Source organism: Aphelocoma coerulescens, chromosome 5, assembly GCF_041296385.1.
Source record: "Aphelocoma coerulescens isolate FSJ_1873_10779 chromosome 5, UR_Acoe_1.0, whole genome shotgun sequence".
Classification (NCBI taxonomy): domain Eukaryota; kingdom Metazoa; phylum Chordata; class Aves; order Passeriformes; family Corvidae; genus Aphelocoma; species Aphelocoma coerulescens.
Window position 1 is genome coordinate 21,594,408 of NC_091019.1, and position 22,335 is coordinate 21,616,742.

At 43.0% G+C, this 22,335-nt stretch overlaps 1 protein-coding gene across 2 annotated transcripts in view; it reads right to left on the reverse strand.

Moving 5' to 3' along the window:
• TSPAN4 (tetraspanin 4) overlaps positions 1–22,335 on the reverse strand; it is a 420,840-nt gene that overhangs the window by 390,386 nt on the left and 8,119 nt on the right. The window contains exons 2-4 of one of the 2 annotated variants that reach the window (XM_069017016.1): positions 11,627–11,745; positions 9,862–9,957; positions 8,358–9,075 (exon numbers count right to left, since the gene is read on the reverse strand). The exons of the other annotated variant lie outside the window; for it this stretch is intronic. Of the exons in view, the coding sequence (XP_068873117.1) occupies positions 8,358–8,478 (121 nt within the window). The 5' untranslated portion in view covers positions 8,479–9,075; positions 9,862–9,957; positions 11,627–11,745. The remainder of the gene's footprint in view (positions 1–8,357; positions 9,076–9,861; positions 9,958–11,626; positions 11,746–22,335) is intronic. 2 annotated transcript variants of the gene reach the window in all.

Sequence of the window (22,335 nt, forward strand, 5' to 3'; positions counted from 1 at the left end):
GTAAGGTACATTTATCATCCTTTTCTTGGGATACCCCTTAAAAATTCAGGTCAACAGTCCTAAAAGAGGCACTTTCACAACATCCTACAGACAGGCACAATTCCATCAGCATCCCTCCTTTCCAGCCTGCTATAATTTATTAAGTGTCATAATTTGCAACTCAGCCTCTTGCAAAACAGAAGGAGGCAGGAAAGTAGTTTGAGTGAGACCTACAACAATGAGACAGAAGTGACTTTCAAGAGAAAGACCAGAAAGTGATGGTTCACTCTTTGCCCCAAAGGAGGCTGTGCCTCTTGGCAAATCAAACCCTTTTGTTCATCTTCCAAACGTATTTTGGCTGAGCGTCCAACTTCTAAATAAGAGGCAGGAAATAGCAAATTAATTACAGTATCACTAAAATGATAGTAGCCTAATACAGCTTTTGTTTAATGTTTCTGTTGAAAATAAGGGGTTTTTCTAAAGTTATGCTTTATAGAACATTTATAGACCTTCAATTACTTGTAGATAACAAGCAGTGCACATTATCTAATGAGAATTACTATGAACACTACTCTTTGGGAAAGTATCTTCAAGTTGATGAGCCAGAGATACTTGTGTAAGCAACAGGTACTTTTGATTCAGCTTCTCAAAAGTGAGAAACAGAACAGAATTTTAAATTCCTGCCCTTTTGGCAAAGCACACTGCTCTTTCTGCCCCCCCGTTCTCTCGGGGGCATGACATGGTAATTGACAAAATGAATTCAAGTCCTAAACATATCTGCTATTTTACATCTGGTTCCTGTTATTTTAACCTCAGAAGCAAATTGAAAAAAAAAAATTCCTATTACTGCTGATTACTTATACTTTCCTAAAATTCCCTTCCTTTGTTCTATCAGCCAGGTTATTTAGAGGATATTACCCTAATCCAATAAAGAACTTAAGAATATTAATATTTTCAGTGAAGGCAAAGGCTTGAATGGATCAAGATGCTTTATTTATTAGATTTCATCAGCTCTTGCTTCATATTCTAACTACTCCACTGAAATATCCTTACAGTTTCATTATTCTGCCTGTTGTATTAGTGATAAGTCAGGTATTGGAGCACATATGCTCCACTTTGGAATTCACATCTGCCTTCCTTGCGGCAACTTTTCATACATCAACCACCAGATTCTTCTTCCTCTATACTTTTACCACGGTTATTAACAACTGACACTGGGCCAGCTGCCTCCAAAGAACAAGCAGAGTGCACACCCAACATCCTGTCTGCCTTGGGGACAACCAGAAAACTAACAGGACAGCAGTTCTATAGAAAACAGCCAGTCAGCTGTTGCTCTTTGACCTCAGCACAGTCATGACTGCCCAAAGCTAAACGCACCATCAGGTAAGACAAGACAGGACCAGGCTCTCCTCAGTTACAGCAACCACAGTCCTACTCCTTGCACTGGGCTGTGCTCCTTGCGTGCAAATTTGCATGGCCACAAACTCAGTCAATGCAGCTACAGAGCAAGACCTGAAAGCAAGTTAATGAGTTTGCAAGGGCATGTTAGTCACTAACAAACACTGGTCAAGAAATTCCTATTGCTTCATTTGTCATCTCTTGTGTTGCTTGGTAGAACGTCACATGAATCAGGAACCAACGGCATCAGCACTGCAACACTCAAGAATTCAGGAGAAATGCATGGTTAAGACAGAAGGGTTGCTCCTGAATCACTGCTCCTTGCTGTATTATATGACACCAGCTGTCAGTACTTCCACGGAACTTGCTCTATTCTACTCTTGCTCCATCCCATACCAGTTACCCAGCAGGCAACCCAGGAAATATCACCTCTAAAACACGGACAGGAGAAGAGGGGAGGAGAAGAAATACTACAAACTCCCCTAGCACCTTCTTTCTCAAAGTCATATTGCAATACCTCCACAGTAGCTTCTGCTTCTCAACCTCCTTTAAAATGAAAAAAATCAAGAACTACGTTTTTCTGTGGGTGCCAAGGAAATACAATCTCAAAGCTACAAGAAGCAAGAGGCACCTTCACTCAGGAAGTCCCTGCAGTCAGTTCTATGGGAAAGATACCACAGCTAGCACTAGACATCTGCTACCACCTCCTCCTAAGAGGCACATTCTACTTAAGACATAGCTGTGGCAGGCACTGTGCAAGCCACCGCTGTCCAAAGCAGAGACCCTTCCTTCCTTCCCTTCCTGCACCTCATTCCTGCTCTCCCGGAAACACTCTCTTCATGAAGCTGCTTGTGTATTCCTGTTTTGTTGAAATCAGCATCTTCCCCAGAGCCGAAGTCCACAGAAAAGGGCTTAAAGAGTCAGCAATTACCAGGAGTGAGGAAGTGCATCTGCCCCATGGAAAATCTGAAGAGGAACTGCAAGTCCATAAGTCAGCAGCAACACACAGCTATCCCCAAAGCTAACATCTGCCTCTTTTCAAAGTTCTCAGGTTCCCCTACTACATGTTCCTTTACAAAACTGTACAAAGGATCTTATTTCCTCATTTGCAAAAAGAAAAGGAGCCCAGAAATCAAATAAACATACTAGTGCAAAAAGATTTCAATGGCTGTCTTTGCACAACTGATACAGAATTCACATATTGATGGTGGAGTGACATGGTCTCTAAATATATCAGTACAAGGCAACATGTATCCTCTTTACTTCAGCTTGTTCATTTAATCCTAAACAAAAGCAGGTACATTACATGAACAAGATATTTTTCAAGCATCTCCTAAAGTAATAGCAATAAAACATCAGATAAGGAAAAAATTTTACACTAAATGGGGGAAAAACAAAACAAAACAAACCCAACCAACAGCCTGGACTTCCCAGCAAGGAGATTAATGTATGTAAGGACGGTGGTGGGAGGGAGGTCAAGAAATGGGATGTCACATACAGCAAAGAAAAAAAACTCTGGCATATTTAATGGAGTACAAGATTTTTCTTGAAAACCTATCAGATTATGAAAGCCTGACTAATCTTCCTTCCCTCCCTTCATGAACATTCCCCTCTGTGATGCAAGGGGGATCACAGGGGAGGGCAGACTACAACACCCCACTGCCTCCTAGCAAGGCTGCATTTCCCTTTGCAGGACTGTATCCCAATCCCTGCAGTAACGTGCCCTGCAGTTTATTAGCCTCTTCTCTTCCCAAAACACCAAATCCAAACCATAATCGCACATTTCACCAAAGCAAAGGATAACAAAGTCTGTACTCATGTGTGTCCTATGAAGCTTGCAAGGGAGCAGACCAGTCTACACTAGCAAACGTGAATCCTGCAATTCCTGAACTGTTTGACTGGCCTCACTGATCTGGCCTCAGCATTGGACTACACGTTGTCTGCTGTCCCACGGCCATACAGGCCAGTGGTCTGAAAAAAAGGAAAGTGGTGGTTGACATCCATGAAAATCAGAGAACATTGTTTATCACAAGGCAAGAGGGAGAACTTTATTAAAGGCAGTGCAAGTCATCATCACTCACCTAAACAGCTTACAAGCTTCCTCATTTAAGGCACGCAGACTGATCCTGCTGTGAGTTTTGAATAAGAAAATGCTTTCCCCCCTTTTATGCCAGACCACAATCAAAAATTACTCATCTTTACCACTGCAGCAAGAAAACACAGTTAAAATGCCGACAAAAATGTTGCTTTAGAGTTTCAAGTAACTGCAGCCCCAGACCTCTTCCTTAGAGCCAAGACTGTATTTTGGAAAAAGGAAGAAGAGGAGGAGGAAAATAGTAATATCATACACTCACAAAACATGTTCAGAAGGAGAGTCAAACTTTGAGTCTCTCATTTCCAAAACATACAAAGACACTGGCACCTATTAGATCTTCTGTGCTGCCACCACTGCAGTAAAGTTAGCTCTTTCACAAAGCTAAAGGATGCCAGGAGGTTACTTGGGTGAAAAGATGGGACCCCCACCTTCTGACAAATTTGATTAAAATTAGCTGACAGAGTCAAACATCACTAGCATGTGGTAATTGTCTGCATATGCCTAACAACCCAGCAAAAAGCATGATCATGGAAGCTCATTTTTTCAAGTGTAGTTTCCAAAGAAAATAGGTGAGGGAAAGGCATTTTCACTGGCACTCCAAGTAAAAACAGTTTAATCTGGCACCCTTCACAATTACTCAATTAGCTTCCAATTCAAGAACAGAAAAGAACAAATTAATTGACCATCAAAGTCTTACAAGAAGCCTGGTACTATGCCATCAAATGGAAATGAGGAGAATTAGGCTACAAACAGCCTTGCTGCAGGCATCCAAAGGTGCCCTCTGCCAACAATTCTCCCATGGGACACCTTTGGTTCTCATCAAAAGAGCCAACACAGTAATTGCAAGACAGACAGTAGATCTGAGTGCACGTACCAAGAGAATCTCCAGCAGTCAAAATACACACACACACTACACCAGTGAGCTGACACAGTCACACGCACAGATCACACTACCAAGGGGCCTGGCCTACACAAACATTAACCAAAGCTCAAATCAGTACTGTGACATGTTAAACAAAAGCAGATGGACGAAAGCCACGAGAACACTGCATCTCGAAATTCATCTTTCCACAGGAGGTCAATCAGAGTGAGTGAGCGAGTGAACGTGTTCACTTCTGTGTGTACAATACTCCCCAATGGTTTAGTCATGACAGCAAGAACCCAAGCCTTTAAATATAGATCTGCCGAAGAAGCTGAACACTTCAGAGAGCAAAATTAACTTTGAGGTTAGCTTCCCTTCCAAAAGAGTTGTATTAGACAATTATCTACAGAAGTCAAAAATCAGGCCAACATTTAAGGGCCACAAGGGGAATAATACGATGATTGCAAAGGAAAAAAGCGAACAATGGCTAGATGCTCATATTTGTTGGAGTCATAGACACAGTGGTATTCATTATGATACTAATTTTGAGTTCTGCTTTATAAGGCTAAAAGTAACTTATTTTCTAATTATGAGCTCCAGTGATCATGCACATTGAACAATTAAAACAAACGGCAGTAGATATGAATGTTGTGACAGTCCCATTACCTCTCAAGCAATGCATGAGGATAAGCTCTTAGCTGTCCTCATAGTCAAAATTCACTTGAAATGTCACTTCTAGCAAAATTCCTACAGCTGTCACTTTACTCTCCCTCTGTCCATACCAGAAGGCAGCAATTAGACAAAACTGAATTTAAGACAAAAATTCTTACTTAACAAGAATATTTACAGTTTAGAAATTGTGTCCTTAAAATGGTCTTGCTATCTTTTTACATCAAAAACTCAAAACAAACAGCCTCAAAAGTGATTGGGAAATGACTGGCATTTTTTCCTTCATGATGCTGAACTTCTCAGGGATTCCTTGCTCACTGCCCTCCTTTAAAATGCAGGGGAAGCAAAGACTTGAGCTTCTAGGTTACATGTTCGTCAGCACACAAGGTATTGCTATTTTCCCACCGAGCACTTAATGCTTCTAACAGTCCTTCATTACCTCCCCAGGAGCCTTCATTGGCAAACACAGCAGCACTGCAATGCTCAGATGAAAGGCTTTGAGAAATATCTTCTAGATGTCACCTCTGGGTTCAGCTAAGTCCACAAGCAAAAGCAGAAGCTTGATGCTCAAGAGCAGTGATACACAGCTCCTTAGACAGTTTTATTTCCTATTTTGTCTAGATGCATTAGTTTCCACACCATAGTTTCCACACCATAGTTTCCACAGACTCACAGCTTTAGTCCTGCAGCAGGTGAATTTCAAAGCCAAATGATATAACTGAGAGCAAGAAAACACCACCTGATTTAGAAGCGGCAGGAAAGGAACAGATGTGCAGCCTATGGAGAAGTTACAACACCCCCTTGTAAGACAAGGCCCCTTGTAAGGGGCTAAGTTGGGGCTGTTCAGCCTGGAGAAGAGAAGGTTGTGTAGAGACCTCACATCAACATTCCAGTATCTGAAGGGGGCTTACAGGGAAGCCAGAGAAGGACTCTCTGTCAGGAGCTGTAGTGACAGGACACAGAGTAATGGATACAAATTGAAAGGGGAAATTTAGCTTAGATATCAGGAAAAAAAAAATCTTTACTTGTGAGGGTGGTGAGGGACTGAACAGGTTGCCCAGAGGAGCCATAAATGCCCCAACCCCAGCAGTGTTCAAAGCCAGGTTGGATGGAGCTCTGAACACCCTGGCCTACTGGGAAGTGTCCCTGCCCACAGCAGTGGCAGGTTGGGACAACATGATTCAGAAAACCATGTTACTTAATGGTTTTATGCCTCCTGTATTATTGCCCTCCCAGCATCACAAGTATTCCAGACAGACATCAAGCCTACAAACAGAACAAAAGCCCAGAAGTCCCAGAGGAGACAAACCATACTGTTCTGTAAGTGGCATAACCCATAGGTATTCCTTTATGTGGCTTTCAGCTTAAACATGCAATAACTTTCACAGTCCCATCAACACAGGGCTGAAACAAAAAATAAAAGTGCTACAAGACTGCTCAGAGAAATTACTTGTACTTCTCCCAGGACAGACACAAGGACAATATCTGGAAGACATTCAAGTTATCCCCACACAGTGTAAACGAGAGGCTTGCACTGAGAACAGAGCAGTTCATTTGAATTAGGGAAGCAGGACTGCTCAGTTACCCCTCAATATCCTAAGTCATCTTCCAGTGATTACACAGAATAGATGTTCAAGGACAATAACGTGATGAAAGAACATGCAGAAAAAGAGACAAGACTGTAACTCTTTTTGCATTCTGTGCGTTGTTCCATTTTCTTGTCAGGGTGAAAGAATGCAAGCTGGCCCTCACCTTACTCTGAGTTCCTGAATAGAGACACAAATAGCAGGAATACATATACACACTGAAAAATGGCATCCCGATGCTGATTCATACTGAAGCTAGGACAGGCAATGACACATTCTATATAACATATTTTAAAAGTTTTGAATGAGACATCCAATTTCTATTTCTTTTAATAAAAATAGATCTGCTTTAGTCACAATTGCTGCTATTCCTAAGTTTCTGGAGTTTGTAAGAAATGCAAATTCACAGAAAAAAAATGCATTATTCACTTTCAGAGTGTGAATGAAGATATTTGCATAGAATCACAATCAAAGAATGGGTAAAGGTTGGAAGGTATCACAGTGAGTAATTTAGTCCAATGTCCCTGCTCAAGCAGCTTTGTCCTAGAGTACATTGCACAGGATTGTATCCAGACAGTTCTTGAGTATCTCTAGTGAGGGAGACTCTACAACCTCTCTGGGCAACCTGTTTCAGTGCAGTCACTCACACAGTAAAGTTCTTCCTCATGTTCAGCTGAAAATTCCTGTGCATCAGTTTCTGCCTGTTGCTGTATGATCTGTTGGTTGGCACCACTGACAAGGGCCTGGCTCCATCCTCTTGAGACCCTCCCTTCAGATACTTATTAACATTGATGAGGTCTCCTCTCACTCACCTGTTCTTAAGGACGAACAGCCCCAGCTCCCTCAGCCTTTCCTAAGAGAGATGGTGCACTCCCCCAATCATCTTTGTTGCCTTCCTCTGGATCCATTCCAGGAGTTCCATGTCCCTTTTGTCCTGAGGAGCCCAGAACTGGACACAGCACTCCAGCTGAGGCCTCACCAGGGCTGAGTAGAGGGGCAGGATCACCTCCCTCGACCTGCTGGCAGTGCTGCTCTTAATGCACCCCAGGATCCCACTGGCCTTCTTGGCCACAAGGGCGCTGCTGGTCACAGACAGCTCGTTGTCCACCAGGACTCCCTGGACCTTCTCCACAGAGCCACTTTCCAAGAGCTCAGGCCCAGTCTGTCCTGGTGCAGGGGGTTGTTCCTCCCCAGGAGCAGGACCCTGCGCTTGCCTTGGCTGAATTTCAGAAGGTCCCTGTCAGTGTCCTTCTGAAGGGCTGCACCATCCCAGCTTTGTGTCTGCTGAGGAGGCTCTTCTACCCCTTCATCAAGTCATTGGTGAATTAAGTTAAGGAATACTGGACCAAATATTGACCCTTGGGGGACACCTTGGGTGACAGGCCTCCAACTAGACCCTGTGCCACTGATTACAACCCTCTAGGATCTGCCGTTCAGCCAGTTTTCAATCCACCTCACTGTCTACTCATCCAGCCCACGCTTCCTGAGTTTGTCTCTCACAACATCCTCACAGACAGTGCTGAAAGCCTTGCTGAAGTCAAGGCAGACAGTACCCACTGCTCTCCCCTCATCCAAATAGTTGTTTCATTGTAGAAGGCAATCAGGTTGGACAAGCATGATTTAGCTTAAGTGAATCCATGCTGTCTGCTCCTGACCACATTCTTGCCATCCATGTGGACAGTGATGGCCTCCAGAATGAGGCACTCCATCATCTTTCCAGGGATTAAGATAAGGCTGACTGGCCAGTAGCTCCATGGATCCTCCTTACCCTTTTTGAAGACTGGGCATGACATTGCTTTCTTGCAGTCCTCAGACACCTTTCCTGATCTCCACGACCTTTCAAGGATGATCATGAGCAGCCTGGCTATGGCACTCTCCAGCTGTCTCATCACTCAGGAATGCATCCCATCAGGACCCATGGACTTGTGAATGTCAAGTTTGGCTAGGTGTTCTCTAACCCAATCCTCCTTGACCAAAGGAAAGTCTTCCTTCCAGTGTTCCCTTAATTCTGGTCTCTGAGTCAGAGATTCTTGAGGGCTGATCTTGTCAGTGAAGACTCAGGCAAAGAAGGTGTTTGATTACTCTGCCTTCTCTGTATCCTTTGTAACCAGGGTCCCTCCTCTATTTAGTAACACATCCACATTATCCTTAGTTTTTCTTGTTATTGATGTATTTGAAGAAGCCTTTCTTGTTTTCTTTGACAACAAGGAATCCTTGGCCAGATTTAATTCGAGATGGATCTTGGCCTTTATTGTCTCATTTCTACTTACTCGGACAACCTCCCTACATTCATTCCAAGTGACCTGACCCTGCTTCCATCTCCTGTGTATTTCCTGCTTGTGCTTGAGTAATGACAGTTCTTTTTTTTCATCCACACAGGTTTCTTGCACCCTTTGCCCAACATTTTTGCTCATCAGGATGCATTCCTCAAGGAAACAATCCTTGAATATCAACAAACTGTCTTGGTTTGTGAGAACAGGGTCATCCTTTAAAACACAGATTCAGAAACATCTATTAATTAATTTAAAATATCTTTTCTAGAAAGTATTTCCATTACCTTCAATTACCAGTCGTTAGACTCACTTGGAAGTGAGTTCAACAACTGCCAATCACATGAAAAATTAACCACAGGATCTACTCATTACACAACTGTATTGACTGACATCATGCATCAAGTGAAATATTTTGAGACTCACAATATATAAAGATTTCTTTTACTATGTGAGCAGACAAGTGTAGCCTAGCAACAGCCAGAGCCAGCACCCTCTTTCACATGCATCTGACCCCAATAAAGCACATTTTTTGTCCCAAGCCATAACAGGTTTTTCTGGCAGAAAGTAGTAAAAGAACAGTGCTCCCAAGAAAACTATGAATTAGACACAAATACAAGCACATTAAAAGGTTTTGAAAATTTAGTTTTCACTCTAATCTTCTCTGGTTGCTCAGTGTATATAAACAAAACCCTGTTAAGTTCCAGAAATGTCTAGTGGCACTTCATTTCAAGTCCAGGATTCTGATTCTGCTTTTTGTCTTGTTTCTCCCACTCAGGAGCCTGAGCTTAATCTCATGGCCACTGCAACCAAGACTGTACCCAGCTTTTACAGCCTCAACCTTCCTTGTTTTAGGTATGTATGTAAGCAGAATGCACTTTTGCTCCGTACACTGCTTGTTCACAGCACTTGCATTCTCCTCCGGCCCCACATGAGCACCACCAACCTCACACAAGTTATTCCCATCAACCAGAAATAGATGTAAGTTGTCTAGGAACGAACCTGTAAAGCAAATAAGCTGTTCCAAAGGACCCCATGATCCACATCATTCGCAGTTTGGGATGCGGCACTTGGACTAGACTAGCGCCATATGTGCTCCTGGAACAGAGCTTCCCGTTTAGTTTTATCCAAAAATGAATCAAATACACACTCTGAAGCTACTCCGTTATTCAACTTTAAGTGCAGATAGGTGGGATAACCAGAAGAATTAGCTACAAACACGTACTCCTAATGCAACTTTGCTGTCCAACATCAGTGCATCGACAGCAGCCCACAGTCGAATTCACATTACGTTTGTTACAAAGGGCCACTACTACATACTTGGAAGGTGCAAGATGCTCTGCAGAAAGCAACGTGAGCCAACCTGAACCCAAAGAAATCTTGTCTCAGTTTCCAGAATGTAGGTATCTGCCCAAAACCCCCAACACACAAAAGGTTTGGTATAACTCCCAAAAGGCTTGTTTAAAAGTAACTGAAAGAAGTTATACCAAGAAGCATATTTTAACTGTTTCACCTCAGTGGCATCTGAATTATTTTTATGACATAGAAGTACTTAGAAGTACTAGAAGTACATAGAAGTTTTTGCAACACGTTAAGGGGACACAATCAGGTTAGAAATAAGCAGGCACACTAAGTGGAAGTCAGGCTGAATAAAGATAAATCTTTGGCCACCAGTCCACTCCTTTATTTGCAGAACTAGGCAACATTTTGGCTAATTTACTAATTTATTTTATGGAAAGATACAATGCCCTGTCCTCCAGCCAGATACATTGCTTGGGTTTTTTTTACAGGAAATTCTGCCAAAAAAGGCTTTAAGGCAAATATTAATGTGTTCTGTGTGCACTCTAACTAGACAAAAAAATTGAACATTAATATACACTTTCCTACCCAAAGCTTAAGGTTAGTAGTATATAGTATATATACATGCGGGGAGCAGGTCTGTGCTCACATGTATAGCACTGGGTGTTATTAACTGAAAATCAGGTTCTTATTTCCATGTTTAAAGGTCAGCTTTCCAAGAGCCCTCCCTGTTTACAGGACAGACTTTGTACAACAGATAGATCCAGCATAGAAAGTGCTTCTTAAATTGCACACTTGACTAAGAACATCTGTATTTTAAAGTCTAAAAGTCTCAGTGTGGTGGATTGATGCCAGGTGCCCACCAAGCTGCCCTATCACTCCGCTCCTCAACAGGACTCAGGGAGAAGAAAATAAGATTTTTTTACATTATGGGTAATAAAGACAGTTTTATAAAGCAAAAGTAAAGACTGTGCGTGGAAGCAAAGGGAAATAAAGGATTTATTCCCTAGTTCCCATCAGCAGGAAATACCCACCCACTTCCCAGGAAGCAGGGCTTCACTATGTGTAGAGGTTTTTCCAGAAGACAATTGTCATAGTAACAAATGCCACCCTGCTTCTCCTTTTTCTTAGCTCTTATTGCTGAGCAGACATCACATGGTCTGGAATATCCCTTTGGCCAGTTTGGGACAGCTGGTTCTGGCTGGTCCATCTTGGAGCCAGCTGGCACTGGCCCTGTCGGACATGGGGGAACCTTCTGGTAGCATCTCACAGAAGTCACCCCTGTAGCGTCCCACTGGTACCAAAACCTTGCCACACAAACTCAGTACATTCAAAAAAGCAAGCGGCTGGTTTTATGCATGTATTTTCAGATGAGGAAAATAAGAATAACTAAAAAGCCTCATCTGATAAGTACAGTTCTGTTCACCCAGAACTCAAACTTATCTCCTGTTTCTTTATACAAACATACCTTTGAGAGGCAGTGGGAAATCCCAGTTGCAGGTGTAATGAAGCAGCTTCTATTCTTAATGACTTGTGCCAGCTGTTCCAAATACCCTGACCCAGTGCCTTGAGAAACAGTCAGTAAACCTACACAGATTAAAAACGAGTTGGTTACTTCACAAAAGAAATGGTTTCAGACCAAAAGGGCAAGAAAAATCCTTGGCCCTCCTCACCCTACTCTTTTCTGCTTTTCCCTGGCATAAGGAAAACAGAAGTCAGCTGCATTAATGGCCACTCTGTATGGGAATTCAGTACTGAAATATAATTTTGAAAAACAGTCAAATCTGCAGCCTGGGGCACTTTTGGAAACCTAAGAAAGACAATTGTAAGCCTACCTCCTCCAGACTTTGTGTCAATCCACAAGCATCAGGAAGAGAATCCCAGCAACTACTAGGAACCTCAGGTCTTAAGGATTTTCATTGCATTTACTTGCACACCCAAGCTGAAAAATTCCCCAGCTGAAATTGCCACAACATAACAGTTATTTCCAGAGAGCAGCAGCTAAAATATGTAACACATAAAAAAATAAAAACCCAGCAGGCCAGCAAAGACTGCCACACAAGACTATGTGCCCATCAGAACCTGGGAAGCTGGATTAAGCACTCAGGAGACCTGGTTCCATTCCCAACTCCAGGTATGCAAGAGATGGCCCCTGCCAATCTTCCTCCATTCAGAGGACATATTCCCCAGACTAGGAGCTTTCTTTCCTTGTGCAGTGCCTCAATGCTTACAGGGTCTCTGATAACCAAAAGAGCAAAGACTGTTTCCCTCCTTTCCATGCCTGCAACAGGAACAGGCTGACAAAACTGCAAGCCATTGGTAACCGCAAATAGAGAAAAAATACATAATGGAGGCAAATTATATTTGGAAGAAAACATTGAAAGGAAAGGAACAAAACAGCACTCTTCATCAGCTGAGATGTCACTTAGTCATGATCTGGAGTGTTCACACCTGCTCGGCTCTGTCACAAACTCCCACAGCTCCAAAACGCGCTGCAGCAGCAGCACCCCGACACCTCTCCTCCTGCCAAGCCTAAGCAGCGTAACAGGATCGTTTTGTCATTCAAGTTCCCACTTAGTTAATCGCTGTGACACCTTCAAATCTCTGCAGTATTCACACAGAATGGCTGTGAAAAGTGAAGTAGCCCCACCAGCCCAGTGCAAGCTCCTGAGCTGCTGTCCATGTGGGCAGTCCTGCCCCCAGGACACTGGGCTTGGCATCCTGACTTACCTGTGTGCTTGGCCCTACTAACAGCCCTGTTCTGGTTACTGCTCCCCATCACTCTTTTTTTTTGATCTGTGATATCATAAAGGCCTCAGTTCAGAGAAATTCTCTGGCACATGCTGCTCTTCCTTGGCTAAGGCAGACAGATGCAAGACAGATCTCAGAGCCAAGGAAAGGGACTAGCAAGGACTTAGAAGGAAATTCTCCATGCACCTTTTAGGTAAAGGGTATCTAGAACAAATACATTTTGAAAGCCCTTTGCAGTGCTGCTCTCGGTGCCATCACAGACTTGAAAACCTTTGGAAATGCACCTCTGAATGCTTAGTTGAACAGGGATTTGTCAGTACTTTGGTGAATAGGGATCCAGATTGAAGGAACATAAACAGTACAGGATATTTATTTTTCTGTTCCTTGAATATTTCTGCCCAGTTCCCCCTTTCTTTCAATGCCTCAGCAATGGCAATTTATCCACATTACATCCATGTGGATCTGTTCCATTCAGCTCCTTTTCTTACCATGGGTTATGGTTGGGGTTACAAGGCAGGTGATACAAGGTATGTTTTGTTTTTGTGATAAACATTCTTTGCCATGATACAGCATTTTCAACTACTTAAACAAAAAAAGTTTATGTAGCACCTTCCTACAGCAAATCAGTCCTTTATTTGAGACACACTGGTAACAGGAAAATACAGCAGCATGACCCTTCCTTCCCAAATATAGCTACACACAGCCACATGGATTGGTGCCAATAAAACACAAGCTTCTGCCTCCATGGAACTGAAATAACTTCTATAGACTGAAAATGGAGGAGGAATAAACAGAAACCAATGTCAGGTCTTGTAACTCATATTTGTGTCTGCATGTGGTTGAGCATCGACAGTATCCAAGGCAAGACAAGGGGCAGATTTATAAACATAATTTTTTTAATTGCAATACAATTACTGGATTTATGGTTTTCAACCCTGACTGTTCCAAAAGTCCTGGGTACCCCATCCTACTTGGTCAGACATCCTCTTTTGACTCCATAGTATGGAAACCTACAGCACTGTCATGATTGCCAGCTCCTGGTCTTCTGCCACAGACTGTGAACCACTGTCCTACATCCAAATGATCTGGGCAAGCACAGAACCACCCCTCTCACATATCCAGAAGCAGGGTGTTTATCCAAGCCAAACATTATGGCTGTCTCTACACAGCAGCTTGTAACCAAGCTGGTAATGAATCTTTGGCAGCTAAGTGCTTAATTTATGGACAGAGCTCTAGTTTATGTTGTTGCAAGGCTAAGCCCTGTACACAAGCAGCCGACCAGAATTATTTTATGTCTGTACAGTGAGAACTTTCAGCTCCCATGCAAATGTAAAGCATGCTGCTCTGAATGCTACAGCAAGTTATTACCAGCATCTTATGTGCAGTGTGTTCTTTCTATCCACTGCAGTATTTGAGTGCTGCCATCAAACCAATTCAGAAAAAAAAGTTACTAATATTATTCAGTCTTGAACACAACATACCCACCTTTGCTCATCTTACTTCAGTCACTGCTACAAATCTGTAAGATCAGTTAGTCCCAGCTCCAGCACTTGTTCTACCAGACATACCACAGCAAAGCGCCCCCAAAACTTACCAATACCCACTTCAGGTAGGCTCAAATCCCAGCTTGAGACCAGCAAAATCCTATCTTACCCTTTATGCAAAGGGCACATAGGCAAGTGCTGGAACCAAACAATGATCCCACTGCTGGTGAGTTTATCTATTTAATGACAAAGCACCACTCAGCATAACCAGGTATCAACTCAAAACCAAGACAGCAGGAAAGAGCTCCTGGTACAGCTCAGCTGTTTCACCACCAAAAAAAGCTGCAACATGGATACCATCACCCGAAAACCACAGAGACATCAATCCTAAATGGCTGTAGGATGGAAAGGAGAACTATCCTACTGCAACAGACATTAATATTTGACTTTTTTCTGGACTAAGTCTATGAAAGAATTAATTCAATTATTTTTCTGTACTACTGATTAACCATTCAAACACAAAATGCTGGCTACTAGAAAGCTGTGTTTCTTTCCTTGTCTTTCAAAATATATTAGCTACAGTTCAGATACTTAAGTATATAAATTCAGCCAGGCATGTTTAATGAAAGCTTTACCTTCTATCACTGCATTTTTGAAGTAAAGAATAAGCTGCCTTTCACCCTTTCAGCATCATCATGAAAAACTAACTTTTTCCATGGAATTGAAGAAAATACTACAGCAAGCAGAGCCCTGTTGAGAGACAGATTAATTATCTACTTGGGTGTGCATGCAAGAGTAAGCTTGTCACAACTAAGGGAAAAAGGGAAAGGTAGCAAAGCTGCTATGCAACATTCTCCTCCTCCAGACCTCCACACAGCCCAGTGCAATAAGAGGTATGGTGTTCAGAAACAGCAACAGAGCAAAATCAGGCTGGAGAATTTGCTGTCCTTTGAACAGCAACTACTGCCAATCCAGAATGCTGCCTTACCACAGAGTGCACCCCACTCCATGATCAGGAGTGGGGAAGCCACATTCTGAGTGGGCAGCCTAGAAAAGGAACACGATGCCCTTCAAAACAAGAACAAAACTGCAGCCACAAACCAAAACAAGAGGAACCAGTGCCAGCTTTCTAGGGACTAGATGTTGCCTGGAGCTGTGTGTGGCCCAGAGACACCCAGTGGTTGACTGGTACATGACAAGCACATGTAGTGAGTGGGAAGGTTAAGGAAAGCATCTCCTCAGTTGGTTTATTTTGTACAACCTTGGGCTGACGCAATGCTTCTCTGCTCACCTCCAGTTCTCAGACTGGGTGTGGGAATAGATAAGAAAGTCTAGGAGGAATACCTGATTCTGAACAAGTGACAAACAGCAAGAAAGTGCGGGGAAAGAAGGAATTAGCAAGGTTTCACACTATACATTGTCTTTAAGCTGTAGATGTTACCGACATCCTCTGGCCTTTCTTAAGAAAGTCTCTGTGGTCAAGACTCTGCCTTATTTGAGGTCTCTGGCTGAGTTTCGGTAATCATTACCTGCAGTCTGAGATAGAGGCAAGTGCCATGCCACACCGAAGGTCAAGTGTCAGCTAAATGCTGCTTGTTGAGCTGCTAACATTTCCAGTAGCAGCTATGCTTCCTGACTTAAAGGAGATTTAATGGCCCAACAACAACTAGTCAAGATATACATGCAAAACAAAAGGCATCCTTCTTCATATCACTAGCAGCACAGGACTACAAAAATGCTGTACTAGAAAAAAGATAAGAGAAACAGATCTGACTCAAAACCAGCTTTTAGCAGCTCTACAGAAGTATAAGCAGAGTTTTCTTTAACCCAAGTAGCAGCAGAGCTGCAGACGGTGACATGCGCAATGGGCCTCCCATGCACTGCTCTCCAACACTACATTCGATTCCATCCAGCTTTAGGCACTCATGAAATACCCAAGTTAGGCAGATCACCACAGTCAGCTTCCTCTAATGTAAATGGAGAGATGGAAGTCATCATCTGCACATTAGCATCTCTGCACCTTTTATTCTAGACCCATCAATTCAGTGGTGTGTATTAGGAACAGCTGAAGTACACAGGGTCAACCAGATAGGATTAACATTATGCTCCCTTACTTTGCCTGCACTATTGTTAAATCTCAGTAGCAATGCTCAATTTGGATAGAAGTAAATGCACTCTCCAGAGAAACACAGAAATCCATGTTTTAAGCTGCTTTGTGTCTCCTTCTGGAAAACAGCACAAAAACTTTGCTGACAACCCATACCACATGCACAGAAATAAATGCAACCTTCACCCAAATGCCAATTTCCAGCAATGACAACTTTTTTTTTTTAATAATTGGATTGTAATTTTTCTGAGAAAACAGTGCTTTTTGGAAATAGCAACATCATACCAAGGAAAAAGTAACAGGTCAAGTGCATGAGTGGGTGATCTTACTGTGATCATTCTACATAAGAGACTTCAGAACAGTTTCATTCCCTGGCAGAAAGCTCAGAAATGCAACAGCACTAGTAACCCAGAAACACTACAGTGACTCACTCATGTTCAATCAACTCAGATGCTCAGGGGAAACAACAAAGGCATCAAACAGGACACGGACCAGCCAAGCAGATGCAACATGGCAGCACAACCTGGACTCGAGCCATAGCTCCTTACACTGAATTGCTGGCACCTCACTTTCTGCCTCGCACCTCACATCTCATAAAATAAGCCCTGTTTTAGCAGAGGTTTGACCTACTCGTGAATATTACTGATAACCATAGGTGTTCTCAGAACACAAGCTGATCATGGCATACCGATGACAAAGGAAACAGCAAAGGGAGATTTTATGTTCCAACATTCCTGGCCCTAAACACACAGAGAAGAAGTGAGGGAAACATCTCCAGCAATGCAGGAAAACTCAGATAGAGCAGCTGTATAAACCTGAGAAAACAGGGGCAGGCAAGGCTGATCACTGAGAACAGCATGACTAGCATGAAATGAGAGCACAAACAAGTCCAGAAGGCTTGAGGTCCTCTTGCAAGCAGAAGGCAGCTAGCCCCCTTAAATCACCCTCAGTATCTGCTCCTGTCCTCTGCTATTGAATTGGCAAAAATAAAATAAGACCAAACAGGCAGTGGACAGAACTAGGCCAGCTGTAGCCCCCTTCTCTCAGTCGCTCCCAGCTCAGCTTTCAGTATTTGCCTTTCTTCAGCCCTGCCCATGACCCCCCTCTCAGCTATCCCCCCTATAACTCAGATTTGAGGCACTTGTTCCACACCACTGTGCAGAGAGACACTGCCGCTCACACACTCGACTTCATCAGTGACACACATAAGCAACAATAAAATTAAGAGAGAAGGCTCCTTCTTTTCCCTTCCTCCTCCTGTATCATTAAAGTATCATCATTTTCTCTGTGAAATTTTTAAAGAGAGAAAACAGAAATGAAATTAAATGGGAGGGGCATGAAAAGTGTCTGGATCAAAATATCGTATGTGCAACACCTCTTCTCTTCCATAAGCTGCAAAAGTCAACAACACCTTCTCTGGCAGGAGCAACAGGGCTGTCTTACATAATCAGGGGATGGAGGGAGAGGAAAGGGTCAGGAAAAGCACACACTGCCCACTGTTCAGAGAAGAGCTCCTTTCAGCAGCCATGAATAAGAAGACTGCAGAAGTGACAGCTTTGCTACCTCCCTGCCCAGCTGGCTCTCTGACCTGCCTAGAAGCAGCGTCCAACACCACAGGAAAGGCTGGCTTTGTTTCTGACACTGCTGGCTGGTGGCCTTATACACAGGATGACAGAACACTGCTTTCCTCACAAGTTATGATGGGGCAATTTATTTTCATTGGCATGAGCAGAGAAGGAGAGCCAGTTGGATCCACCCTGCAGCAGCAGGACACTGTGAAAGGCAACTTTGCACATGTACCTCATACAGTCATAACACACTCATACATCTCACACAATCATTGCACACACCCTGTCTGAGAAGGAAACCGTTCAACAGAGACCTTTGCCTTCAGAAGATGAACCAAGGCATCTACAGTCAGAATTTTCAACCTTCCATACCCATCATCTGTGTGCTGCTACATCAAAGTAAGAGCCTGTTTTGACTCCCTTCATGGCTATCATCTCCCCATTCTCTTATATTTCCACAGCAGTCTGCCCTATAAAGTCACAGGAGGATTTTCCCACCCTGTTGACATCATTTTCTCCTTGTTACACCCTGTCCAGTCCACGCCACTTGGACAAGTTGCAGGCTGGGTGCTGCATAGAGCCGAACAGATTCATTCCAATTCATCAATCCTTGCTGACAAATCAAGGCCAAACTAGTGAGCAACAGCTTTCTGTGCATCTGTGGCAATTCAAACTGTTCCACAGTAAATCTAGAAATACCAACAGTCACACTCTGCTCTCATCACCTGCACAGAGACATGCACTTGCATTCACAGGTACAAAACACTCACCTGGCTTTTTGCAGCCTCACTGACTTCTTCGCTTCCCAGTCCCTCAAATTTGTTGTGTCCACTCTGACCCTTAAGACAACACTCAGGCAAGCTTGGCATATTTGATTTCAAAAAACCTTCTTTCTCCACAATACTTACAGCTTTCAGTGAGTCCCTTACACACCAGCTCTTCCAAACTGTGGCTCAGAAACAGGTCCTGTTTGCCACAACATCCATGCAGCTCACCAAATGCTTAGCTCTACGATAGCACCATCATATGTAAATCCTCACATATGGCAAATCAAAACAAGAAGCTCCAAATAAAAATTAGAAAAAAAAAAAAGGAAAGAAAACTCCAAACAATTTAAATGACTGCTAAAACCATCAGAGTATCAACTGCAATAGCAGCACTTTGGAGAGGATTTTTCTGAGGCTTTTTATTATTACTATTATCTTATCTGCAGAAGGCAAGCCAAGAAAACAGAGAAATAGATGGAACCAAGCCCTGCATGTGAGCAAGCTCTCTAGAAGCAAATATAGACACGTTTCAGGGCTGGCAGAACACTGTGCTGAAATTAAGTGGTGTGGGTTCTGACAGAAACACAATTTTTCAGATCTGGTAAAGTGTGCCAGTGAATAAAACTTCCATAGGCTGTACAGCAGCACCTAAATATTTGTCCTACTGCTGTTCATCCATAGCTGGCACACATTCAGAGACTACAAAGAGAAAGCCAAACCAAAGCTCAGACTGACTTTTCTACCTCCAATTTGCATTGCACTTTTCCCTCCGGGGATCTTTCATGGCTTGGTTTGGATTCCATCCCAGCTCAGTCCCGAACAGAAAGATGTATCAAACAGTTTCAACACACTGACACATTTCATTTTGAATTTAAGTATTTGAAATTACTTTGAATGCACATTCATGACATTTCAATACTCTTCTGGATAACTTTTTAATCCACCCATTTCTTACCCCATGGGTAGAGTGTAGGGCAGTGGGACTAACCTAAAACCAGAAAACTCCACCAGGACAGAATGAAAGCTCTTTGGGTAGAGTACTGCTTGCCCATGTGAAATTAAAACTTCATCATTAGCTATTCAAAATTTGGTTGTACCAAATACTGTCCACCATGAGCAGGACACAGCCATGAGTCAGCAGCAAAAGGAAACTCCATGAGGCAAATAAGCTAGTTCTGACTTCCACCCCTTTCACTGCAGAGGCAGATAAGGGGACAACTAAGTACCAAATGCCTTGAAAATGTGGAGCGAATATGAAGGGCCAGAGCAACTCTGCAACTTAATCAAAAGCCTGCCAAAAGAACAAACTACATACCTATAAGGAAATACCATCAGGAGGGGTCATCAAAGCCATTTTCCTCACTGTAACAAACAACTTGGACAGCAGTAAAGGACAGCTGGCTCACCCACAGCAGCACTCCCCTTCAGAATGACTCCCATGTATGGTCAGTGAGGCTTCCATTGCCAAAAGCCACAAGGTGCAAAAGCAGTCTAGTCTGACTTTGGATGATTCCTGGCTAGGACTGAAACCTGCAAAGGTGAACTGAGTGCACCGAGAAAGAACTCTAGCAAGGGAAAGAAAAAAGCTAGAAGACAAGGCTTAATAAACTGTAAATACTTTCTTACAGAAAATCTTGTGTGTTCTTACACTGGCTAAAACAATGTCCCAGAACTGGTTCTCCTTTCATAATACAGTACAAAATAACCTGAAACCAATATTGTCTAGCAATGGCTTATCGTGTGTCCCATGAATTAAGGCCTTGGCAATAACCCAGCAGCCACAAGGCTTATGACAGCTTTCTCAGAAACTTAGGAGAATTTGACTTCTTTCCAATAAGGCCCTTAGGCTCCCAGAGGAATCCTCCAACAGCTTTTCAAGCCCTAGGAGTCAGGCCAGTGACAGCAAAAAGAGGATACCAAAAGGCACTGCAATGACAATCCCACAGCAGAGCAGGAATGCAGGCAAGCAATAAAACTGATGCTAAACAGATCCACAATAAACTGGCCCCAACTATAATTTGAACAGTAGGGCACTGCCAAAATGAAATGGTCATTTACTGACAGAGAAAGCAAAGAAACACAAAACCTCAATAGAACAGTAAGAGATCACAGACAAATTTCAGAAAGCCTAACACTGCAGCTAGATGAAGAAAGCTCCTCTTCTACTTCTGAGTGTAACTCTCTGTGTCCTCACCTCTAGCAGGGGATCAGGATGTTCTGGGCAGTTCTCGCTTTCTGCTATAAAGGCATTCTATTATCCATTCTCCGAGTAAGAAATTCTCGTGTGTGACAAAGAAGTCCTAGTCATCCCAGAATCCCTTTCCTCCAGATGTCCTGATTCCGTGACAAAGGCAGAATGCGCAAACAACAGTAGCAGTACAAGCAAAGCCGCTGCAGCACAGCTCCAGCCCACTACCACCACGACTGAAGTTAAGAATGCTGAAAATAGGGCACCATGCTGGCACTTCTCTATGCAGCAATAGCTCTTCTGTGCTCCAAAGACTGTTCTTTGATCCATAAAGTGGCTGCACATGTGCTGGGGTGAAAGCCATTCTTTCACCCACATACCATTTTGTTTTGCAGAACAGAAGGAAAAACGTATTTGTTCAGCAAGTGTTTTAAGAAGATCAATCACTTCTGCTTTAAACTGACCCCTCACACTGTGGATGTTACTCAACAGAGAAGCAGAAAAACACCTCTCCTTTGCAGAAATGCAAATAGACCCAAACACACCTGTGGCCCCACTGAAGACAGGTGGCATCCTTTGTGTAACACTGCCCATGGCTAAGTTCACCCATATTGCAGATAAACGGCTGCACAACTCAGTTATTACAGAGCTAAACAGAATTTATACACACATCCATCTTCCAAGGCTCCTCAGTACCAACAGAAAAAGCTATCTTTCACAGGATACAGGCATTTTCTTAATATTAAGCTTTTTAGCTTCTCTACTGAGAATGGCAAATGTGATAAATCAAGAAAAGAAGCAAAGCAGCTTGACAAGGTCATACAGGGGCTTTTAGGAGAAAGCCATGACTGGGGGGACATCCCATGGTAAAGAACCCAAGTCCATGCTCTCAGCATGTCACTCATCAGGTCAGGTGGATACACGGGTGAAATATGAAAAGATGTCTTTGTTTATGCCCATTTTGAAGAGAGCAAACTTAAGGAAACAAAATAACCTGGGAGCGCCTAAAATACTCAGCATATCCTAAAGGAGAGGGACAAAGCGCTCTCCAGATAGTTTTGGGGAGAGCAGAGATATCTACAGTAAAGTATCCTTTTAGATCAGGCAGGATTTTTAGGTTTGAAGACAAGCTGCAAACAAAACTGCAACCTTGATCTCACAGCTCTTTTTACTTAGGCCAAAAATTAATGCAAAACCCCAACCAAACCCAGCAGTCCCTGGGCACAGCTCAAGCAGCCTATTGTTCCAGCAGGACTTATCAATCACCACAGACAACCCCCTCTGATCAGGTCGTATGATTGAAGGCTGTACT